A 25,340-nucleotide genomic window follows, 5' to 3' on the forward strand; every position below is an offset into this window, starting at 1 on the left:
AACTCCCTCACGTTCGCTGACGACGAAGACAAAACAAAATTCAAAACAGTCCTGCTGAAGTTTGACAGTCACTGCGACATTGAGGTGAATGAGAGCTTTGAACGGTACGTTTTCCAGCAGAGGCTTCAGGGTAAGCATGAACCTTTTCAGTCCTTCGTGACCCATCTCCGCATCCTAGCGCAGTCATGTAACTATGACTCGACGGCTGATTCTATGATCCGGGATCAGATCGTTTTCGGGGTCCACTCCGACTCCATGCGGCAGCAGTTCCTGAAAGTCAAACAGTTGACCCTCTCTGTCGCTATCGAGACGTGCATTGTCCATGAGCATGCTAAGAATCATTACTCCCACATCAGGGGGGAGAAACTGCGAAGCTGGCCTCCCACGAGGCGGAACGGGTGCAGGCCATTGCACAAATGCAGGGCCTGAGCATTGAGGAGAGTGGCTGTTTCGCGCGCTTTTCCCGGGACCCTGCGCATGCGCGCCACATCCGAGTGGACGACAAGCCCGACAACCCGACTGTGCAGGTGTGTACGTCGACCCACCGCACTGCGCATGCGCCATGGCGCACGGAACGCGTTGACGTCGGCGGCATGACGTGTCCAAATTGTGGCTCCGCCCATTTAAAGGGGCAAAGTCTGGCAAAAGGACGCCGGTGTCTACAGTGTGGCAAGCTTGGCCACTACGCAGCCCTTTGCAGATCTGCTCCACCGCTCAGCAGCCAGCGATCCCAGCTGCGGCGCAGAAGTGTCCGCTCAATACAACAAGGCATGCCAGATTCCGATCCCAACAGCCCAACAGACCCTGATGCTGAGTGCTTCAAGTCCCCATACCGGGTGGGCATCATAACTACACATGCGCTGCCTTCCACCACAATGGCGAAACGCCTCTCGATCCTCAGTGTGGATCCCGACGACGAGTGGTCTGCTGTCCTCACAGTGGACAAGGCCCGCATCCGGTTCAGACTGGACACTGGCGCATTGGTGAACCTCATCTCGATATCCGACCTCGACACCATCCGCGCTAAACCAAGCATTCTTCCACCGGCCTGCCAGCTCCTTGACTACAATGGCAATGCCATAGCTGCCAGTGGCTCATGTCAACTGGGGGTATCCAATAAGGCGATCAAGGCGACGCTGCGGTTTGAAATCGCCGGGCCTGACAGAACATCTCTGCTCGGTGCTTGTGCCTGCAAGCTCCTGAACCTTGTTCAACGCGTCCACACCATGTCATCATCACCGGCGACGGCCTCGCCCGATGGGAACTTGCAAGCTGACATAGATGACATCATCATGCAGTACCACAGTGTGTTCGACGGAATGGGCACGCTCCCATACCGATACAAAATCCTGCTCAAGCCGAACGCCACCCCTGTAATTCATGCACCTCACCAGGTGCCGGCGCCCCTCAAGGATCGTCTGAAGAACCAATTACAGGACCTCCAAGACCAGGGCATCATATCAAAGGTTACAGAGCCCACAGACTGGGTCAGCTCCATGGTCTGCGACAAGAAGCCGTCAGGGGAGCTTTGCATTTGCATTGACCCTAAGGATCTAAACCACAACATCATGAGGGATCATTACCCGATACCAAAACAAGAAGAGTTGACCAGTGAGATGGCTCATGCCAAATTCTTTACTAAGCTCGACGCCTCCAAGGGTTTTTGGCAAATACAACTGGACGTGTCCAGTCGCAGGTTGTGCAAGTTCAATACCCCGTTCGGTCGCTACTGCTACAACCGGATGCCTTTTAACATCATATCTGCTTCCGACGTATTTCATCGCATCATGGAACAGATGATGGAGGGCATTGCGGGGGTGCGAGTGTACATTGACGATGTCATTATCTGGTTCACAACGTCCCAGGAACACACCGCTCGCCTCAAGCTGGTATTCCAAAGAATCCATGAACATGGTCTTCAGTTCAATAGGGCCAAGTGCACATTTGGTCAATCGGAGATCAAATTCCTAGGTGACCACATCTCGCAGCAGTGCGTGCGGCCAGATGCCGACAAGGTCTCGGCGATCAATGCCATGAAGACCCCGGAGGACAAAAAGACGGTCCTCCGCTTGCTCGGAATGGTCAACTTCCTCAGGAAATTCATTCCCAATATGGCATCCCACACCACGGCCATCTCGTCACAAAGTCGACGGAATTCCAGTGACTGCCCACGCATGAAGAAGAATGGCACGAGCTGAAAGCAAAACTCACGACAGCCCCGGTCCTAGCATTCTTCAACCCAACTAAGGAAACCAAGATATCAACTGATGCAAGCCAGGACGCCATTGGGGCGGTGCTCCTTCAGCGGGATGACTCCACGTCCTGGGCTCCAGTGGCGTATGCCTCCAGGGCCATGACGCCCACTGAGCAACGGTACGCTCAGATTGAGAAGGAGTGGCTGGGCCTCCTAACAGGGATAGTCAAGTTCCACGACTATGTTTATGGCCTGCCGAAATTCACGGTAGAGACGGACCACAGGCCTCTAGTCCACATAATCCAGAAGGATTTAAATGACATGACACCTCGGTTACAGCGAATTCTTCTAAAGCTACGCCGCTATGACTTCGAACTGGTCTACACACCAGGCAACGAGCTGATCGTTGCAGATGCCCTGTCCAGGTCCATTACCACACCACATGAACAAAGTGACTTCATCTGCCACATAGAAGCCCAAGTGCAGTTGTGTGCCTCGAACCTTCCGGCCTCCGACGAATGGGTGGTCCAAATTCGTGAGGAGACAGCCAAGGATCATCTGCTGCAGCGCGTGATGCAGCACCTCAGCAATGGCTGGCAGAAGGGACAATGTCCCCAGTTCTATAACGTAAAAAACGACCTGACGGTGGTGGAGGGAATCCTTCTGACACTCAACAGAATCGTAATTCCTCAGAGTATGTGTGCTATGGTGCTGGGCCAACTCCATGAGGGTCACCTTGGGGTCGAGAAATGCCGACGCAGAGCTCGGGAGGCGGTCTATTAGCCGGGTATCAGCCAGGACATTGCCGACACAGTCCTCAACTGCCCTACCTGTCAGAAGTTTCAGCCAGCTCAACCCAAAGAAACGTTGCAGCGATCGTGACCTCTTCGTGGTCCAAAGTAGGTGTAGACCTTTTTCATGCCAAAGGGCGTGACTACGTACTCCTGGTCTACTTCTCCAGTTACCCAGAAGTAGTGAAACTGTCCGACCTCACTTCAAAGGCGGTAATCAAAGCCTGCAAAGAAATGTTCGCCAGGCATGGGATACCGCTCACGGTAATGAGCGACAGCGGTCCTTGCTTTTACAGCCAGGAATGGTCTGACTTCTCACAGTCCTACAACTTCCGTCACGTTACCTCCAGTCCCCACTACCCACAGTCAAACGGGAAGGCCGATAAAGGGGTCCACATTGTAAAGCGGCTGATGTGCAAAGCTGCAGATTCAGGCTCCGATTTTAACCTGGCGATGCTGGCAGACAGGGCGACCCCACTGTCCACTGGGTTGTCTCCAGCCCAGATGCTCATGAATCGCACTCTGAGGACCACAGTTCCAGCCATCCACATTCCCAACCTTGACCACCTCACGGTCCTACAGAAAGTGCAGCAGTCATGGGCCCAACAGAAAGCCACGTACGATGCCCATGCCACGGATCTGCCCGAGCTGGCCCCAACTGATCATGTTTGCGTACAGTTGCCTGAGGGCGGCTGGTCAGCCACAGCTGTTGTGCTCAAACAAGTGGCCCCAAGATCGTTCCTTGTCCGCATGGCTGATGGCTCCCTGCTACGGCGCAACAGACGGGCACTGCGAAGAGTTCCACGCCCGCTACCTGACCGGCGTGCCCCGCTGCCAACGATGCCTCCTCCGGACGTACCCTACCACGAGGCCACCGATCTCCCAGCAATCCTGCCGGTCCACGCGCCCACCGCGATGCCAGCGATCCCGCCTCTCCAAGTGCAGGCGGCACCTAATCCGCCTCCTGCGGCGATCAACTAGAATTCGGCGCCCACTACAAAGACTAAATCTATAGACGGAGCTTTTGTACATTTTTGTGATTTCACCAATTGGACCTGTGTAAATATCGTTTTGTTTGCCATGTATCAAGTCTGGTCAGGCTAGTACAAGGTCTCCAGTCAGTTCAGTATAGTGTTGACCCACAGTTAAATATGTATGTTAGTTCTATCGTTCAATAAAACCGTGTTGGATCTTCTACAGTGTTAGAGGTCTGTTTCTCGCATCACTGCATCAAGTGCAGTCCACACCGAACCGACCTGCCTAACACATCAGGGGCGATGGGGAGGTGGGGGTGAAAATGGAGGAAAATCTGTACAAACTGTATAGTTGATTGTTGGGAAGAATGTTTCCCGGGGTGTTTATTTGCTGTAACCTACTTTGATACAAGTTTGAATAACATGTGTTTAAAAAGAAAAAGCAGTGTAGACAGGAACACAAAATTATAAAGAGACATTGATACATTAAGTGAGAAGACAAAACTGTGGCAGGTGGTTTTCAAATTTGGCAAGTGTGAGGTCGTCCATTTTGCAGCAAAAAATGATAAATGTGAGTATTATTTAAGTGTTGAAAATGTAGAACCTTATAGAGGGCCACTTAGATTTGGGGGTTCAGGATCATGAAAATGTAGTGATCACTATATTTCCTCTAAGCTGTCCAGGGTGGTGCAGTGGAGCAGCAGTTGGGAAGGTGCTGCCCAGAGGATAAACAGGCCGGGCGGGATCAACATTTTCTTTAAGATATACACTGCACCAATCTTAAAGGGACAACACCGTGGAACAAGCCAGCCTCACACAACAATTTAATGTTAGAAGATTCATTGGTAATCAGGCACAAAACAAAATCAAAATGGCTGCAATGTTTACCTGTATAACTAATGGATAGAATATAAAAGGGAGGAAGTTTCACTACAGATATTCAAATTCCTCATTGGACTAAATTGAGAGAATTGAATACAGTTCTGGGTACAGTACTTGAGAAAGGATATATTAGCTTTGGAAGGAATGCGGCATAGATTCACCAGAATGTTTCAAGGGCTCCGAGGATTAAATTAATAGGAAAGGATTACAAAATCTAGGCTTGTAGTCAGTCCCTGGAATATAGAAGGTAATTTGATTGCCTTTTTTTGGATTTTGAAAGGAAATTATCGATTAGATAGAATTTGTTTCCACTGGTGAAAATGTCTAGGACAAGGGGACATAATCTTAAATTCAGAACCAAGCCATTACATTCAGGAGAAGGTGGGAACTGATTTATTTATTTGTTGCCACAAAGAGAAAAGGTATAAAGGTGCCCACTCTCTGGATTCTTGTAAAACATGATGAGAAGTTTACTATGACGTATTGCTCATACAATCAAAGATGGTGATCTCCCAAAGCCTTTGCAAACATTCTGCTGACATCAATAAACATCACGTGACAGCAGGAATATATTCTCTGATAATAACACCCATTCGTGCAACAACAACAATCAATGTTTATACAACGAATCACTTTACGTTATTTCTATACATGTATACAATTCGATAAGACAGTCTCTCTGGTGGACGCCTATTCCTTTTTGGTAGAATCCGGCGTTCTTGAACTTGGCTACTTGACACCTCAGAAGTGTCCTCATTCCTTTCTGTAGATGGTACTTCTTGGGTAGTTATTTCAGTATCTGTCACAATAGATATTGAAAAGTCCTCAGAAACAGAATCTGAGCTTATCATTGTCTCTGGTCTCCAATCCGAAGTATTGCTCTCTAGATTTTCCAAGGGAAGAACTTCTTAAGATGTTTCTGCGAACTCGCCTTGTGCAGCAAGTAACTGATCGGCATGATGTTGCCAAACTCTTTCATCATCCCTCTGTATGGTGTATGATATTGGACTTGTCTTTGCTTGGATCATAGCAGGTGCCTATTTCTTGTTGGTGGTGCAGCTCCTAGCTAGCACTCTCTCTCCCTGCTTGAATTCTTGCTTTTTAGGAAAGGATCAGTCACCTTGTCAGGAGTTTTCTATAGGCCCCCCAATAGTAGCAGAGATGTGGAGGAACAGATTGGGAAACAGATTTTGGAAAGGTGCAGAAGTCGCAGGGTAGTAGTCATGGGTGACTTCAACTTCTCAAACATTGAGTGGAAACTCTTTAAATCAAATAGTTTGGATGGGGTGGTGTTTGTGCAGTGTCTCCAGGAAGCTTTTCTAACACAGTATGTAGATTGTCCGACCAGAGGGGAGGCAATATTGGATTTGGTTCTTGGTAATGAACCAGGGCAAGTGATAGATTTGTTAGTGGGGGAGCATTTTGGAGATAGTGACCACAATTCTGTGACTTTCACTTTAGTAATGGAGAGGGATAGGTGCTTGCAACAGGGCAAGGTTTACAATTGGGGGAAGGGTAAATACGATGCTATCAGACAAGAATTGAAGTGCATAAGTTGGGAACATAGGCTGTCAGGGAAGGACACAAGTGAAATGTGGAACTTGTTCAAGGAACTGGTACTACGTGTCCTTGATATGTATGTCCAGGCAGGGAAGAGATGGTCGAGTGAGGGAACCATGGTTGACAAGAGAGGTTGAATGTCTTGTTAAGAGGAAAAAGGAGACTTATGTAAGGTTGAGGAAACAAGGTTCAGACAGGGCGCTGGAGGGATACAAGATAGCCAGGAGGGAACTGAAGAAAGGGATTAGGAGAGCTAAGAGAGGGTCTGAACAATCTTTGGCGGGTAGGATCAAGGAAAACCCCAAGGCCTTTTACACATATGTGAGAAATATGAGAATGATTAGAGCGAGGGTAGGTCTGATCAAGGACAGTAGCGGGAGATTGTGTATTGAGTCTGAAGAGATAGGAGAGGTCTTGAACGAGTACTTTTCTTCTGTATTTACAAATGAGAGGGGCCATATTGTTGGAGAGGACAGTGTGAAACAGACTGGTAAGCTCGAGGAAATACTTGTTAGGAAGGAAGATGTGTTGGGCATTTTGAAAAACTTGAGGATAGACAAGTCCCCCGGGCCTGACGGGATATATCCAAGGATTCTATGGGAAGCAAGAGATGAAATTGCAGAGCCGTTGACAATGATCTTTTCGTCCTCACTGTCAACAGGAGCGGTACCAGGGGATTGGAGAGTGGTGAATGTCGTGCCCCTGTTCAAAAAAGGGACTAGGGATAACCTTGGGAATTACAGGCCAGTTAGTCATACTTCGGTGGTAGGCAAAGTAATGGAAAGGGTACTGAAGGATAGGATCTCTGAGCATCTGGAAAGACACTGCTTGATTAGGGATAGTCAGCACGGATTTGTGAGGGGTAGGTCTTGCCTTACAAGTTTTATTGAATTCTTTGAGGAGGTGACCAAGCATGTGGATGAAGGTAAAGCAGTGGATGTAGTGTACATGGATTTTAGTAAGGCATTTGATAAGGTTCCCCATTGTAGGCTTATGCAGAAAGTAAGGAGGAATGGGATAGTGGGAAATTTGGCCAGTTGGATAACTAACTGGCTAACCGATAGAAGTCAGAGAGTGGTGGTGGATGGCAAATATTCAGCCTGGAGCCCAGTTACCAGTGGTGTACTGCAGGGGTCAGTTCTGGGTCGTCTGCTGTTTGTGATTTTCATTAATGACTTGGATGAGGGAGTTGAAGGGTGGGTCAGTAAATTTGCAGACGATATAAAGATTGGTGGAGTTGTGAATAGTGAGGAGGGCTGTTGTCGGCTGCAAAGAGACATAGATAGGATGCAGAGCTGGGCTGAGAAGTGGCAGATGGCGTTTAACCCTGAAAAGTGGAGGTTGTCCATTTTGGAAGGACAAATATGAATGCGGAATACAGGGTTAACGGTAGAGTTCTTGGCAATGTGGAGGAGCAGAGAGATCTTGGGGTCTATGTTCATAGATCTTTGAAAGTTGCCACTCAATTGGATAGAGCTGTGAAGAAGGCCTATGGCGTGCTAGCGTTCATTAACAGAGGGATTGAATGTAAGAGCCGTGAGGTGATGATGCAGCTGTACAAAACTTTGGTAAAGCCACATTTGGAGTACTGTGTACAGTTCTGGTCGCCTCATTTTAGGAAGGATGTGGAAGCTTTGGAAAAGTTGCAAAGGAGATTTACCAGGATGTTGCCTAGAATGGAAAGTAGGTCTTACGAGGAAAGGTTGAGGGTGCTAGGCCTTTTCTCATTAGAATGGAGAAGGATGAGGGGCGACTTGATAGAGGTTTATAAGATGATCAGGGGAATAGATAGAATAGACAGTCAGATACTTTTTCCCCAGATGGAACAAACCATTACAAGGGGACATAAATTTAAGGTGAATGGTGGAAGATATAGGGGGATGTCAGAGGTAGTTTTTTTACCCAGAGAGTAGTGGGGGCATGGAATGCACTGCCTGTGGAAGTAGTTGAGTCGGAAACATTAGGGACCTTCAAGCAGCTATTGGATAGGTACATGGATTATGGTAAAATTATATAGTGTAGATTAATTTGTTCTTAAGGGCAGCACGGTAGCATTGTGGATAGCACAATTGCTTCACTAAGGTGTTAGTGAGGCCACACCTGGAGTATTGTGTTCAGTTTTGGTCTCCTTACTTGAGAAAGGACGTACTGGCACTGGAGGGTGTGCAGAGGAGATTCACTAGGTTAATCCCAGAGCTGAAGGGGTTGGATTACGAGGAGAGGTTGAGCAGACTGGGACTGTACTCGTTGGAATTTAGAACGATGAGGGGGGATCTTATAGAAACATATAAAATTATGAAGGGAATAGATAGGATAGATGCGGGCAGGTTGTTTCCACTGGCGGGTGAAAGCAGAACTAGGGGGCATAGCCTCAAAATAAGGGGAAGTAGATTTAGGACTGAGTTTAGGAGGAACTTCTTCACCCAAAGGGTTGTGAATCTATGGAATTCCTTGCCCAGTGAAGCAGTAGAGGCTCCTTCATTAAATGTTTTTAAGATAAAGATAGCTAGTTTTTTGAAGAATAAAGGGTGTTCGGGCCGGAAAGTGGAGCTGAGTCCACAAAAGATCAGCCATGATCTCATTGAATGGTGGAGCAGGCGCGAGGGGCCAGATGGCCTACTCCTGCTCCTAGTTCTTATGTTCTTATGTTCACAGCTCCAGGGTCCCAGGTTCGATTCCGGCTTGGGTCACTGTCTGTGCGGAGTCTGCACATCCTCCCCGTGTGTGCGTGGGTTTCCTCCGGGTGCTCCGGTTTCCTCCCACAGTCCAAAGATGTGCAGGTTAGGCGGATTGGCCATGATAAATTGCCCTTAGTGTCCAAAATTGCCCTTAGTGTTGGGTGGAGGTGTTGACCTTGGGTGGGGTGCTCTTTCCAAGAGCCGGTGCAGACTCATTGGGCCGAATGCCCTCCTTCTGCACTGTAAATTCCATGATAATCTATGATTAATCTAGGGCAAAGGTTTGGCACATCATCGTGGGTCGAAGGGCCTGTTCTGTACTGTATTTTTCTATGTTCTAGAGTTTTTCTCCTTCCAAGTAATTTGTGTTTGTTGTTATTGCTTGACAATCTCTGAACTATCAGGTGGAGTTAACAAATCAAACTGTGTTCGTAGTTTCCTCTTGAACAACAGAATTGCTGGTGAACTTTGTGTGCTAGCATGTACAGTGTTCCAGTAAGATATTAGGAATTTGGTTACTCTTCTTGCCAATGTCCGCAGTCCTTTGATGCTTTAATAGAATGCTTTAATGATTGCGCAAAACGTTTGGTCAATCCATTCATTGCAGAATGATATGGAGCTGACTGGATATGGGGTAAACCGTGCCCCTTCAAGTAGTCCTCAAATTCCTTAGAAGTAAACTGAGTACCATTATCACTGACAATCTGCTCTGGTGTTCCAAATCTTGCGAATATTTGTCTATTTTCTTTATGATTTGCTCAATCGTCTGTAACTTCATTATTGCGATTTCTGGCCATAATCGCTAAGAACATGTGACCCTCCAGTGGACCAGCATAATTGGTGTGTATTTTCTGCCATGGCTGTGTCGGCCGTTCCCACAAATGTAATGGTTGTAATGGTGGAGCGTTCCTTAGTTTTGCACAGGATTAACATTGCCTTATTTTCTATTCAATTTGAGCATCTAATCCTGGTCATCAAAAATAACTGCATGTCAGTTCCTCCATCTTCATTACACCAGGATGTCCTTCATGCAGTTGGTCAAGGACTCTACTTTGTAAGCACGGAGCAATAATCACACCATTTCCCACAATAGAACTCCATTCTGTACACTCTTAATGTGATGTGGGTTTGAGGTCTGGATTTTTCTTATGAACGTCTGACAGCGTTCCTTGTTGGACCAAGTCCATCATCTTCCCCATCACTGGATCGGTTCTTGTGTATCTTTGAACTTGAGATGAAGTCACAGGTACATTATCCACGAGCGAGAAATACCAAAATATTGAGGAAATGTTCTTAAGGGTCATGCTTGACTTGTAACAGCAATTATGATAAAGCATCATCAGCATTTGCATGCGATATTGGATATGATAAGTGTGTGCCGACAATATATATGTATATATAATCTACTAGCTGACAAAGAAGGTATGTCTTTACACGGCCCAAATATGGCAGTCAAGGGTCGATGATCTCTCAAAAGAGTGAAATGACGTCCATAAAGGTAATGGTGGTATCGCTTCTCGGCCTTTTGGCTAAGATGAACATGTGGTCAGGTGTAATGTCTGATGAATTGGATTCAATTTGAATTGGTTTTTGGAGCTGGATTCGGGGTTTGCCCCTGTCTACACTCTGAGTTCTGGCTTTGTAACTCCGATAAAGTAATTTTAAAAAAGTAATGGCGGCATTTTCTTACACCAAAAATGATGTTCAAGGCTTCTTTTTCCAGCTAAACATAATTCATTTCTGCACTAGTAAGAGCGCATGAAGCAGATGCTATCGGTCATCCCTCTGCTGAAGGTATAATGTGCGAGACGACTGCACCAACCCTGTAGTCACCGTAAACAAGTTGTAACTTCATCTTGGGATTATAATGAACCAACAGCTGTGACTTCTGTAAAGCTTTTATCACTTCATTGTATGAATGTTCACATTCTTCAGATCAGTGCCATGCCTGTTTGGCACATAGCAAGGTGTGTAAAGGCTTCAATCGTGTTGCTAAATTCGGTATGAATTTATCATAATAATTGATCACGCACAAAAATGCCCTCAATTGTGTCACATTTTGAGGACGTGGTGCTTCTAAGAATCCTGACGTTTTCTCCCGCTCCTTGTGTAAGCCATCTTTGTAGATGATATGATCTAGGTAATTTATGGATGACTTGAAAAAGTCACACTTTCCCTTTTTAGTTCTCAGGTTGTGACCTTGTAAACACTTCAGGGTAGCTTCCAATTCCTGTTCACACGAACCAGTGAGGAGTAAATCATCTAAATGAGATTGTACTCCATTCAACCCACTTGGAATTTGATCCATGGATCTCTAAAGAAGAGCAGGCGCAGATGTTATTTCAAAAGGAAGTCTTCGGTAACAAAACAGACCTTTGTGCTTTACTATGGTGAGAACTGGCTGTGATTCTGCAGTCACATTCATCTGTAGATATGCCTGTGAAAGGTCAATTTTACTGAATTTCTCCAGAAAGTCCAGCAAGCAAGTCCTCAATTAGCGGCAGTGGATAATGATCTACAGACAATACTGGGTTAATAGTGGTTTTATAAACCTCCACAAATTCTCACTGAGCCATCCCTTTTATACTAGAACAGTTTGTGTTGCCTAATCACTTGTGGCAACAGGTTCAATGACTCCTGTACATACTAATTTTTCTAGTTCTTCAACTTTAGGCCTGATGGCGTATGGTACGGTTCTAGTTTTGAGACATTTGGGTGTGCTGTGTTTTTTGTTTCTTTTGTTCGTTAAAGTAACAAGCCTAGGTTGGCTGGGTTTTCTTGTTGTGATGGGGGGTGGTTTGTTGGAGTTTGGTGGGTTGTTTGGTTGCAACCCAGGGGGGAAGGTGGGGGCAAGGAGAGAGGGGTGGGGGTTGGGGGGGGGGGCAGGTTGCTGCTGATGGTTTATGTACAGTCTTAGGAGGGTGACTGCAGCCATTTTGGGTGGGCCTGGAGCTGGTATAAGTTGGGGCCCGAGTGGATTTCCTTGTGGGTAGGATATGGCTGATCATAGTAGAGGCCCAATTAGGTTGGTGACATGGAACGTGAGGGGGTTGAATGGGCCAGTTAAAAGATCCCAGGTGTTTGCCCATCTAAAGAGTTTGAAGGCAGATGTGGTTTTCTTGCAGGAGACATATCTGAGAGTTCAGGACCAGACAAGACTGTGGAAAGGGTGGGTGGGGAAAGTGTTGCACTTGAATTTTGATGTGAAGGTGAAGGGGACTGATAAAAAGGAGGGTGACCTTTTTGGTGGCTAATATTTTAGTGGACTCTGGGGAGATATGTTATAGTGAGTGCGGTGTTGGCGGGCGCTCCGGTGGTCTGAGTGAGTGTATATGCGCCCAACTGAGACAACACGGATTTCACCGAGAAGTTGCTGGCCACCATCCCCGAGCTTGACTCCCATCATTATGATGATTATGGAGGAGGATTTTAATTGTGTGTTAGACTCCAGGCTGAACATGTCGAGCCCCAAATCCTTTACAATATCGGGGGTGGCAAAGGAGCTGCTAGTATTCATGGAACAGATGGGGGAGGTGGATCTGTGGCAATTTAGATACCCTAGGGGAAAGAGTTTTCCTTCTTTTCACACGTGCATCGGGTCTACTCTCGTATTGATTTCTTTGTGGTGGGGAAGTCGTTACTCCCCGGGGTTGGGGGGGAGGGGAGTACTGAGCGATTGTAATGTCAGATCACACCCCACACTATGTCGGTGTGTGGTTGGAGACGAGCTGTGCTCAGAGACCGCCGTGGAGGTTGGATACGGCTTTGCTCGCAGATATGGGGTTTTGTGAGAAGATAGTTTCTGCTATTGGAAATTATGTAGATATTGATAAGAATGAGGAGGTCTCCCCTTCCAACTTCTGGGAAACGCTAAAGCCGGTCATCAAGGGGGGGGCGATAATTTAATTTATAGCTCTGGTATGGCAGAGAGGCAGAGGTTGGTGCATTCCATCCTTGGAGTGGACCGTCAATACTCTGCTGCCCCAACGGCAGAGCTGTTACCGGTGAAGAAAAGCTTCAGATGGAGTTTGAGTTGGTGTCGACGGGGAAGGCGGTGAGCCAGCTTCATCGTGCAAGAGGGACATTTTACAAGTATGGGCAGAAGGCCAGCTGTGACGCAGGCAGCCTCATGGGAGATAGTTCAGGTTAAGGACTGGGGGTGGTGGTGTTGGTTTCTGCTCCAGAGAAGGTCGATGGGGTATTTGAGTTCTTTTACTGGGGGTGAAACCACTCTGAGTTTCCTTTTTTTAAAAAGAAATTTAGAGTACCCAATTATTTTTTTTCACAATTAAGGGGAAATTTTGCATGGCCAATCCACCTAACCTGCACATCCTTGGGTTGTGGGGGTGAAACCCACGCAGACACGGGGAGAATGTGCAAACTCCACACAGACAGTGACCCAGGGCCAGGATTTGAACCTGGGTCCTCAGCGCCGCAGTCCCAGTGGTAACCACTGCGCCACATGCCGCCCCCAGTCTGAGCCTCCTGAGGAAGACTCGACTATGGTATCGTTTTCTGGATGGGTTGGTCTTCCCAGTGGTGGAAAGGGGGCAGGAGCTGGAGGCACTGCTCGGGATGGAGGAAATTATGAACAATATTTGTTCAACGCAGTCAGGGAAAGTACTGGGCCCGGATGAACTCCCTGTGGCATTTTATAAACAATTCACGACTGTGTTGGAGCCACATCTGTTGGACATGTTTAATGATTCTCTGTCCCAGGTGCAGATATCAATCGCCTTAATCTTGAAAAAGGATAAAGATCCTATGGAGTGTAGATCATATCAGCCCATCTCTCTGTTGAATGCTGATGCAAAGTTGTTGGCCAAGGTGTTGCCACCCTTGCTGGGGTAATTTCTGAGGATCAGACTGGTTAAAGGCTGGTAGTTGTCGGCCAACAGTAGGAGACGTTTGTTAGCGCGGAGGGACTCGAAGCCCCCGAATTCAGAGGTGTGGCTTAGTGACATGGCTTGGTTTCTAAGACTTGAGAAAATAAAGTTCGCCCCAAGAGGGTCAACGCTGGGGTTCGTCCGGGGGTGGCAGCCGTTTGTCGACTTCTTTGGAGGAAACTAACTGTCAGCAGAGGTAGAGGGGAGGGGGGAGTTAGATTATTTAGAGGAGGTGGGACTTGTGAAGGAGGGAGGCGGTCTTTGCACTATGTTTATATTTGTATTTGTATCCCCGAACAGGCGCCGGAATGTGGCAACTAGGGGCTTTTCACAGTAACTTCATTGAAGCCTACTTGTGACAATAAGCGATATTCATTTCATTATTTGTACTGTTTACTGTCATTGTTATAAAATTATAAATGCCTTAATAAAATGTTTTTTTTAAAAAAAACAGTAGGGGACTTTTGAATGTGGTGCTGTCACCCTCCCAGGGGGTGATCCAGAGGTGATCATCTCCATGGACATGGAAAAAGCGTTCAACCGGGTTGAGTGGGGGTATTTTTCTGAGGTATTGGGGCGGTTTGGCTTCGGGCCTAAATTAATTTAGTAGGGTAAGCTTTTGTACAGGGCCCGCACTGCGAGCGCCTGTACCAATACATGCAGTTTGGGGTATTTTCAGTTATATAGGGGACTAGACAGGGATGTCCACTTTCCACGTTACTGTTTGCTTTGGCGATTGAGCTGTTGGCCATCGTGCTTAGGTCATCGGCAGGGTGGAGGAGTATAGAGAGAGGATGTGGGAGCATAGGATGTCCCTGTATGTGGACGGACGATTTATTACGGTAAATCATGACCCTCTCTCTAATGTTGGGGAGATAATGGAGGTGTTAAGGGAGTTTGGTTCCTTCTCAGGATATAGACTGAACGTGGGTAAGAGTGAGGTTTTTCCAGTGAACCCTCCTGCGAAGGGAGCTGATCTGGGAAGCTACTGTTTCGGCTGGCCAGGACTAGTTTTAAGTACCTGGGAATATGGGTGGCTCATGACTGGGCCTCGTGACATAAATTGAGCCTGGTCAGTCTGATAGAGGGACTGAAGGCCAATTTGAAGAGGTGGGATGCCCTCCCGGTGTCCTTGATGAGAAAGGTTGAGACAGTAAAGTTGAACATTCTTCCGAGGTTCTTGTTTGTGTTTCAATGTCTTTCTTTCTATATCTTTCTTTAGTAGGGTCACAAAGTTAATTTCGACTTTTGTTTGGGCAGGTAAGAAAGGGCTTTCTTGCAGAGGGATCGGCAGTCGGGGTGATGGGGGGGCGGGGTGCGGGGGGGGGGGGGGGTGGCGGGGGGGGGGGGGGGCTGGGGTTTCCTAATCTGATGTATTATTACTGGGCGGCAAACGTTGAGAAAGTGCGGGGGTGGTTTAGGGGTCGGGGTTGATGTGGGGGTGGATGGAGGAGGCTTCTTGTATAGATTTGAGTTTGAGGTACGACCCTGGCCCTGGGTCACTGTCCGTATGGAGTTTGCACATTCTCCCCGTGTTTGCGTGGGTCTCACCCCCACAACCCAAAGATGTGCAGGGTAGGTGAATTGGCCACTCTAAATTGCACCTTGATTGGAAAAAATGAATTGGGTACTCTAACTTAGTTTTTAAAGGTTTGAGTTTTAGGGCACTTTTACTGCTCCTCTTCTGTTCTCTCTGGCTAGGGTCTCTTTGAGCCCAGTGGTAATAGCCTCTGTTACTATGGAATAAAATCAGACACTACTTTAAATTGGGGTCTGTGTTGCTACTGACCCCGATCCGTGGGAACTATTTGTTTATACTGGCTGGGATGGATTCATAGTATAAGATCTGGGAGGGGGAGAGGCTGAGAGGTTGAGGGATTTGTTCATGGTGGGTAGGTTTGCTGGGCTGGAGGAGTTAGTGGTGAAGTTCTAACTCCCAGGAGGGAATGTTTTTAGATATTTGCAGGTATGGAACTTTGTGCGTAAGGAACTCTCTTCATTTCCTCTGTTGCCAGCGCCTTCACTTATGGATGAGGTGCTGTCTCTTGACGAGATAGGGGAGGGGAGGATATCAGATATTTATGGGCAGATGATGGCGATGGAGAAGGCTTCGCTGGAGGAAGGGGAAATGGGAGAAAGAGCTGGGTTTGGTTTGCATAAGGTCAACTTTACCTCCTCATGTGCCAGGCTGAGTGTGATTCAGTTTAAAGGGATACATAGGGCATGTATGAGTGGGTTCTTTCCGGGTGTAGAGGATAATGTGAGCGTTGCTTGAGGGGGCTGGCGAACCATTCTCATATGTTTTGGTCTTGCTCTAAGTTAGCAAAATCTTGGGCTTCCTTCTTTGAAACAATGTCGGAGATTTTGGGAGTTAGAGAAGAGCTGTGCCAAATGGTGGCATCTTTGGAGTGTCAGACTTGCTGGGGCTGCAGGAGAGGAAGAAGGCTGATGTCTTGATCTTCGCCTCTCAAATAGCCCAGAGGTGAGTCCTGCTCAGATGGAGGGCATCGGCACCGCTTAAAGCTTCGGCATGGTGGGGATTTGTTGGGATTCCTGCATTTGGAAAAGATAAAATATACCATAAGGGGATCAGAGGAGGGGCTTTACTCTAGGTGGCTACCGTTCTTTACCTTCTTTAAGGAACTGGTTGTCGTCAGCAATTCGGGGGGAATGGTTGGGTTCGTGGAATCATAGAATTTACAGTGCAGAAGGAGGCCATTCGGCCCATTGAATCTGCACCGGCCCTTGGAATGAGCACCCTACTTAAGCCCATACCTCCACCCTATCTTCGTACCTAACCTTTTGAACACTAAGGGGCAATTTAGTATGACCAATCCGCCTAATCTGCCCATCCTTGGACAGTGGAAGGAAACCGGTGCACCCTGAGGAAACCCATGCAGACACGTGAAGAAAGTGCAAACTCCACACAGACAGTTCTGTGTAAATACCGTGGGAAGCTGGGTCATGGAGATATTTTAATTAAAATTTTATAAATTTGTGTGACTATTTTGTATGTTATAATTGAACATTTTCTGATTAAAAACATTTTTAAAAAATGATTCTGCTGTACCCGTATCCACTTGCATTTTAATTCCATAACCTTCAAGTTTTGGATATGCCCAAAAAACGCTGTTGATCACCCTGCATTGACAAGACACCTAGTTTTAGCTCCTGCAGTAGCTCGGTTACGTTGTCTTATGAGTGTTCTTGAGCTTCATCCGTTAATTGGTAAACACGATTAGACTGTTTGGCTGTGTTTCTTTTCTTCAACCTTCTTGGTGTAGAAGACCTTTTCTGAATCCAACATACGTTGGCAATGTGGCCTTTCTTGCCACAGTTCTTGCCTGTATTTGTTTTACTCCAGAATTCCCCCGCTGAGTGACCAACCTGCATACAATGGAAACATGGTTGCACCTTTGCAGCCTTGTTCCTTGAAGTTTTGTGGATCTTCGCTCCAGCCCCTATCTGTGAAGCTCTCTTGCTGCTAGCTTCATAAATGTGGCAACTTCCACAGCAGCTTTTTGAGTTAAATCACTTACAGTAAGCAGCTTCCTCTAAATAGCTTCACTGCAGAGTCCACAAACCAGACTGTCACAAAGAGTATCATTAAAAGGGCGGCACAGTGGTTAGCACTGCTACCTGACAGCAGCAGAGACCCGGGTTCAATTCTGACCTCGGGTGGCTGTGCGGAGTTTGCACATTCTTCCCTCATCTGCGAGGATTTCCTCCGGGTGCTCCGGTTTCTTCCCAATGTCTAAAGATGTGCCAATTAGGTGGATTGGCCATGCTAAATTGCCCCTAGGTGAGATTACGGGGATGGGGCGGGGGATTGGGTCTGTGTAGGGTGCTCTTTCAGAGGGCCAGTGCAGACTCGATGGGCCGGGTGGCCTCTTTTTGCACTGTAGGGATTATGAATGCTGCACCAAATTTGCAATATTTAGCTAACTGTCATAAAGACGCTGCAAACTGTAAAATGCTTTTACCTTCTTCCTGATTACAGCGGTGGAACCAAAACCTTTCTGCAATCAATAACGGTCTAGGAGAGAAATGTCCCTCTAAGATTTTCTTTAATTCAGTGTAAGACTTATCTCCTGGTTTTGCTGGGTAAACTAAATTCTGTTGCAGCATAAAGGTTTTGCACCCTACTGAGCTGGGAAAGGGTAGCATGGTGGTTAGCACAATTGCTTCACAGCTCCAGGTCCCAGGTTCGATTCCCGGCCTGGATCACTGTCTGTGCGGAGTCAGCACGTTCTCCCCGTGTGTGTGTGGGTTTCCTCCGGGTGCTCCGGTTTCCTCCCACAGTCCAAAGATGTGCAGGTTAGGTGGATTGGCCATGCTAAACTGCCCTTAGTGTCCAAAATTGCCCTTAGTGGTGGGTGGGATTACTGAGTTATGGGGATGGGGTGGAGGTGTGGGCTTGGGTAGGGTGCTCTTTCCAAGAGTCGGTGCAGACTCGATGGGCCGAATGACCTCCTTCTGCACTGTAAATTCTATGATTCTATGAAATGTTGCGACCTTTAGGTTCTCCGGCGCCTGATTTGATATGAGAAGTAATTGGAGTCTTTCCTCATATGAATTCCATGATGATCCTCATCAAATGTATCCATGGCACCCATTTTCCCCACCATTTGTGGATCCTAGCTTCTCGGGTCTGCACTTCCTTCCTTTGATTTCTAATGGAAGTAAGGCACAAACGATCCCCATCACAAGCAACTAGGAATTCTTTCCCATTTTGCCTGACTGTAGTTTGACTTTTTCTCTGAGTATAGCCGTGCAGAGTTGGCAAACTTCGAACGCCCTGTTCCCCACAGCTCATTTAGCTTCGCCACGTGGGCGATCCCTGCAACCCAGCCCCTGCTCACTTCAACGCAAGCAAGTCTTCCCCGACTGTCGGTATTCTTGCTCACAGATGCAGTTGAAATTTTTTTTTTTAAACCTTCACATCGGCGGCAGTGCTTCACCTGACGTCTGTGTGTGTTTGAGTCCGGTCCCGAGAATCTTCCATTGCTCCTAATGCTGTCCCACTATTAGTCGACAATTTTTTTCCCTGCGATTTTTCCTGCCTCAATCTTCGTCTCCAGTTTACTCTTGTTATACTTCTTTGTTGTCTCATAGAGAAAAGGTATGGAGTTGCCCACATTCTGGATTCTTGTAAAACACGATGAGAAGTTTATTAATGGTGTTGCTCATACAATCAAAGATGATGATCTCAGGGCAGCACGGTGGCACAGTAGTTAGCACTGCTGCCTCACTGCGCCGAGGTCCGAGGTTTGGTCCCGGCTCTGGGTCACTGTCCGTGTGGAGTTTGCACATTCTCCCAGTGTTTGCGTGGGTTTCGCCCCCACAACCCAAAGATGTGCAGAGTAGGTGGATTGGCCACACTAAATTGCACCTTAATTGGAGAAAAAGTGAATGGTGATCTCCTTAAAGGCCAAGCGAACACTCTGCTGATGTCACTACGCTTCACGTGATACACAAACCAGCAGGAATGTATTCTCTGATACATAACTGGAACACTTCTTCTTGCGAAAGGTAGTCGAAGTGTGTAATTCTTTCCCACAAAAGAGTAGTAATTGTTAACTCGGTTAATCATTTTAAATATGAGATCAATAGATTTTTATCAACCTAGCGTATAAAAGGGTATGAAGCCAAGACGGGTAAATGGAGGTAGCCCTCATTAAATGTTGAAATGTTGGAGGGGTTGAATGGTCGCCCTCTGTTCCTATATCCCAGGAATAGTGAATTTCCTGCATGGTTTACTGATTTACGAACAAGTAACATAACCTGTAATGGATGAGAACATCACTAAAACATTGTGTAGGCTGTTAATGTCAGATATCAGCATGGATTTAGCACTGCCTGAATGATGCTTTGACCTGCCACATTCTGTATGACTGCTGATGCTCTCAGTTTGTACAGAGTTAGATAGTTGTATGAATTCACCTGCTGTTCACTGTGTTTGTGACAGTGGAAACAATACATCCTTCATTTTTGTTTTTTACAGAACAGTGCATATAGCATACAAAAAAAACACTATATAAAAAGGACTAGATTAGATAGCCCTTGAAATTAGGCATGAAGATCATGTTGCACAGTTACTTGCCTGCTCATTTCCATGATTGTGGCAGTAAATAACCCTGATAAATTAGCAGAGAACACTCACAAGGTAGGAAATCCTCTCTGGTCTCCAGGTGAAGCAGGGGAACTTCTGGTGAGGGAGTCACTGTGGGGAGATCCCGGTCTGGTTCTAATCAAAATTAATGTAGGAAGAACACAGGGAAGATTTAATAACTTTACTTTCTGTTATTTGAGTCTTACTCCCTTCTTTGTTTTGTTCCAATCCTAATTATCCCTATTTCTGATTGTCCTGAATGCAGTAATTCACCAGAATGTTGTTCAGGGCCATTGGCTGCTCCTCCCCGACCATCCTCAGGTGTGAGCTACTAGAGCTGGGGAATTGTCACATCTGCATAATTGGCAGAATGAGGCATTGAAGTCGAGGCTGCCAATAGTGGTGAGAAGTGAATGGAAGCTAGGTCAGAGGCAAGAATGTGACTTACTATTGAAGTGTTAGGGGAATGTAACAGCCTCCCTGAACAGGCGCCGGAATGTGGCGACCAGGGGCTTTTCACTAACTTCATTTGAAGCCTACTTGTGACAATAAGCGATTTTCATTTTATTTTCAATGGTATTTGAGAGAGGTGTAATGGGTGAACAAGTTTGTTGTGAGTTAAAATACAGACCGCCGAGTTTTGGATGAATTGAAATTTATGGAGGTTGGGAAATGTCAATTCTGGAGAAAGCCGAGGCAATGATTAGAGATTTATCAGCAGATGGACGGAGGTTCAGGCAGATGGGAGTGATGTTGTAAAGTGGAAATAGGGGGGGGGGGGGGATTCTCTGAGCCCCGCGCACCGGACCGGAGAATCGGCGGCCCCGCCGATTCCAGCAGCCCACGCCACGCCAAACGCGCCGGTGCGCGATCCTCTGAGGTGCGGAGAATCGTCGGCGTTTGCGCCGGCGCGTTTGGCGCGGCGTGGGCCGCTGGAATCGGCGGGGCCGCCGATTCTCCGGTCCGGATGGGCCGAGCGGCCGCTCCGACATGACAGAGTACTGCCGGCGCCATTCACCCCTGGTCGCTGCTGGCGGGAACTCTGCGGGAACGCTCGGGGGGCGGCCTGTGAGGGGGGGGAGGGCTCCTTCGCCGGGGGGGGGGGGGGCCTCCGATGGGGTCTGACCTGTGATCGGGGCCCACCCCGATAAGCAGCATTGGCAAGAATGGAACTGCTGAGGAAGAAAAATCAGAAACATTCTTTGAAAAACAAAACTGCTCTTTCCTACAACCTTATAAAAGAGTCAACCAGATAGAGCATTAAACTTCACTCCTCTTATTTTTGTCCAAATAAACATTGATAAAAGAGAACACAGAAATAACTTATTATAATGACTTAAGATGTCAATCAAGGAAAGTCGACAATTTACTTAATTTGTCTAAACATTGAGTCCCTGCTGAGCTAATGCCTTTATTGCCTGGGCTCTCAGTCTAGCATGCATAATGAGGATAGAGTGTCTAAGGGTTGGATAGGGATGAAGAAGAGGAAGGGACCCTTGGTGGAACTCACAAACAATTTGCATTTATATAGAAGCTTTAACATAGTAAAATACCTCAAGTGCTTCACAGAAGTGCTATCAAACCAAATCTGACACCGAGATACATAATGAAATATTTGGGCAGGTACCGAAGGCTTGGTCAAATAGGTAGGATTTAATGAGTACATTAAAGAAGAAAGGAGAGGCAGAAAGGTGGTGATTTCTGGGGAGGAAATTCCAGAGCCTCTGGCCCAGGCTGTTGAAGCATGGCAGGCAATTAAATTTGAGAATGCTCAAGAGAATTGTCAAAATCTCAGAGGGTTGTAGGAGGTTACAGAGGTAGGGAGGCCAAAACTTTGAAGGGATTTGAAAACCTGGTTGAGAATTTTGAAATCAAGATATATCTTAACCAAGATCCAGCACGGGGGCGATAGGTGAATGGGACTTTTATTCATTCATGCGATGTGGGTGTCACTGGCTAGGTCATCATTCATTCCCCATCCTTAATTGCCCTTGAGAAAGTGGTGGTGAGTTGGCTCCTTTAATCACTGCAGTCCATGTGGTGTAGATACACCCACAGTTCTTTTAGGGAGGGTGTTCCAGGATTTTGACCGAGCGACAGGAACAGTAGCACAGTGGCTAGCACTGCTGCCTCACAGCTCCAGGGACCCGGGTTCAATTCCAGCCTCGGGTGTCTGTCTGTGTTGGGTTTGTACGATCTCCCCGTGTCTGCGTGGGTTTCCTCCGGCTGCTCCAGTTTCCTCCCACAGTCCAAAAACGTGCAGGTTAGGTGGATTGGCCTTGCCAAATTGCCCCTTAGTGTCCAAAAAGGATAGGTGTGGTTACTGGGTTATGGGGATAGGATAGATGTGTGGGCTCCAGGCATAGGGTGTAGGGTGCTCTTTCCAAGGGCCGGCACAGATTAGATGGCCTCCTTCTGCACTGTAAATTCTATGATTTCCAAGTCAGGATGGCGAGTGGCGAGGGGAACTTCAAGGTGGTGGTGTTCCCATGTATCTGGTGTCCTTGTCCTTCTGGATTGTGGAGGTTGTGGGTTTGAAAGGTGCAAACTCACACTTTGATTCCAGTGGAAAATGTATGAGGTCAGGAAGAGAAGCCATTGCAGGTAATACTCTGGCTACGATCAGATTGGTGAAGGTGAATCCAGTCGAGGGCATTCTCATAGAGGAGTGGTGTGGGAGAAAAGAACGTTGACCTTGTGAAAGTTGCAGAGAGGGGTAATGCATCATGGTCACAATTAGAGATGGTGAGAACAAGCACGGTGGCGAAGTGGTTAACACTGCTGCCTCACGGCGCCGAGGTCCCAGGTTCGATCCCGACCCTGGGTCACTGTCCGTGTGGAGTTTGCACATTCTCCCGTGTTTGTGTGGGTTTCACCCCCACAACCCAAAGATGGGCAAGGTAGGTGGATTGAACACGCTAAATTGCCCCTCAATTGGAAAAAAATGAATTGGGCACTCTAAATTTATTTAAAAAAAAGAGATGGTGAGAACAAATGTTAAAAGTATTTTAAAAATGTAATATTGCGAAATATAATTTCCAGGCATGTAAAGCTGTGACATCCAGGTGCATTAACAATATTTTGTACAAAATTTATAAAATGAATAGCTGATTTTCTGCCACATAATTAACAGATAAACTAACTGACTGACCCTTTATTTTGTTGTTTTTCAGTTGCTTGGCAGCTGCTCTAAGGTATCCTGCAACCAGTGCTGAGAGATCGGTTACTGCTTTACTGGCACACCTGAGACGGACTTCAACATTGGAGCAAAATGCTGGGATATCTCGACTTTGCAATGGTGCGTTCAAGGATAAAGATTTCTAATAGGAAATAAAACCAAGAAGAAGCTTGAAAATATTAAAGACACACTATAATAAAAGCAAATTCTGCAGGTGCTGGAAATCTGAAAAAAAAATATTATTCCACTGGGACCATTCCCTCCATGATATCCTGGACACTTCTCCATCACGCCAAACCTCTCATCAACTTCCCATGGCACCTTCCCATGCTATTGCAGAAAGTATAACACCTGCTCCTTTACCTTCTCTCTCCTCATTGCCCAAGGCCCCAAATGGCCCTTATAAGTGAAGCAGTGATTAACCTGCACCTCCTTCAACTTAGTCTACTGTATTCACTGTTCCCAATGCAGTCTCTACATTGGGGAAACTAAACACAGACTGGGTGACAGCTTTGAAGAACACCTTGGCTCAGTCCGCAAGCAAGACCCCAACCTTCCTGTCACTTACCATTTCAACTCATCACCTTGCTCTCATGCCCACATTTTGGTCCTTGGCCAGTGAAACCCAATGCAAACTGAAGGAACAGGACCTAATTTCTGATTAGGTACATTACAGCCTTCTGAACTTAACATTGAGTTCAAAAACTTCAGACCATGAACATGTTAGACTGAGAGCCCAGGCAATAAAGGCATTAGCTCAGCAGGGACTCAATGTTTAGACAAATTAAGTAAATTGTCGACTTTCCTTGATTGACATTTCTCCACCGCCCCCCCCTCCCCACAGGGCCTAACTTGTTCTTGTGTTTGGCTTTCACAGAATGCAAACCCATGTTCTGCTATTAACGCATTCTGCTATCTTACCTTTGTGCGACTTTTCACACCTTCTCTGATAATACCACCATTAACACTCCCTTTGTCTTGTGTCCACAAGATCTTTGTCAAATCTCTCCTAAGCTTCCACCTATCCCTGACCTTCTATTTTGCTCCACGGACTCCAGCTCCTCTTCAACAGTATAAAATGCATCACATGTCTACCTCTCTTTAGCTCTGAAGAAGAGTAATACAGATTCAAAACTTTAATTCTGTTTCTCTTTTCACGGATGCCGACAGACCTGCTGAGTTTTTCCAGCATTTTCTGTTTTTATTACAGAAACACACTACCTGCTCCTCGTGTCCAAGGGACACTGCCCACTCCTGCTGGTGTCTGTGACCTGGAACCAATGTAGGTCATCAAATATGGGGGTAATAGGTGAATGAGAATTCAAGCAAGGTAGGATACAGGCAATAGATAGATAGGAGTTGGGAATTATTACAGAGGAGGAAGTCGTCCTGGTGATAGAGAGGGTGTCAGGCCAGTTAGTCAGCCAAAGGTCAGATAGGATGCTTGGATTGGGACAAGTTGGTTCAGCTTGAGGCAGTTTCTTTGGAGGGGGACTGAATCAATAATGAGGGAATCTGTAGTGGGGGGTAAAGATGATGTCTTCAGTCTTCTCAATACATAACTGGAGGGAATTGTGACTCAAATGGATGTTGGACAAACAATGGAAGGGTCAAAAGTGATAGTGAGGTAGATGGAGCTGAATATTGTTAGGACTCGGGTAGAAGCTGAGCCATTGTCTGTGGATGAAATTGCCAAGGGGCAACATGTAGAGGCAAAATAGTAGGCAGCCAAGGATAGATCCTTGGGGAACACCAAAGATAACAATGTGCGTCAAAAAGAGAATCCATTGCTGGAAATCCTGTAGTTGCGACTGGATAGGTAAACGTGGAACCAGATGAGGACAATCCCATCAAGCTGTACAATGGAGGAGGGGGTTTGGAAGAAGGGGTTTGGAGGAGGATGGTGTGATCCAGTTATGTTAGTGCGTTCAGACAGGTTGACCTGTCTCTGTCCCTTGCCTTGCATCAAACGCAAACACTTAGAGAAGGGATCTAGTGCAGCAACCCTGACTGTGTTCCCTCACTCGGACCTGAGACACCAGACTATTGAAGCCTCATAATGCTGCTGCACTGCTGTTAACTGAC

General features: G+C 46.8%; 1 protein-coding gene across 1 annotated transcript in view; it reads right to left on the reverse strand.

Annotated features, from left to right (window-relative positions):
• LOC140395454 (tripartite motif-containing protein 16-like) overlaps positions 1–25,340 on the reverse strand; it is a 54,050-nt gene that overhangs the window by 22,289 nt on the left and 6,421 nt on the right. Inside the window, exons 4-5 of the mRNA XM_072483225.1 lie at positions 23,229–23,397; positions 20,129–20,212 (exon numbers count right to left, since the gene is read on the reverse strand). Of these exons, the coding sequence (XP_072339326.1) occupies positions 20,129–20,212; positions 23,229–23,397 (253 nt within the window). The remainder of the gene's footprint in view (positions 1–20,128; positions 20,213–23,228; positions 23,398–25,340) is intronic.

Source organism: Scyliorhinus torazame, chromosome 18, assembly GCF_047496885.1.
Source record: "Scyliorhinus torazame isolate Kashiwa2021f chromosome 18, sScyTor2.1, whole genome shotgun sequence".
In the NCBI taxonomy this organism is placed as follows: domain Eukaryota; kingdom Metazoa; phylum Chordata; class Chondrichthyes; order Carcharhiniformes; family Scyliorhinidae; genus Scyliorhinus; species Scyliorhinus torazame.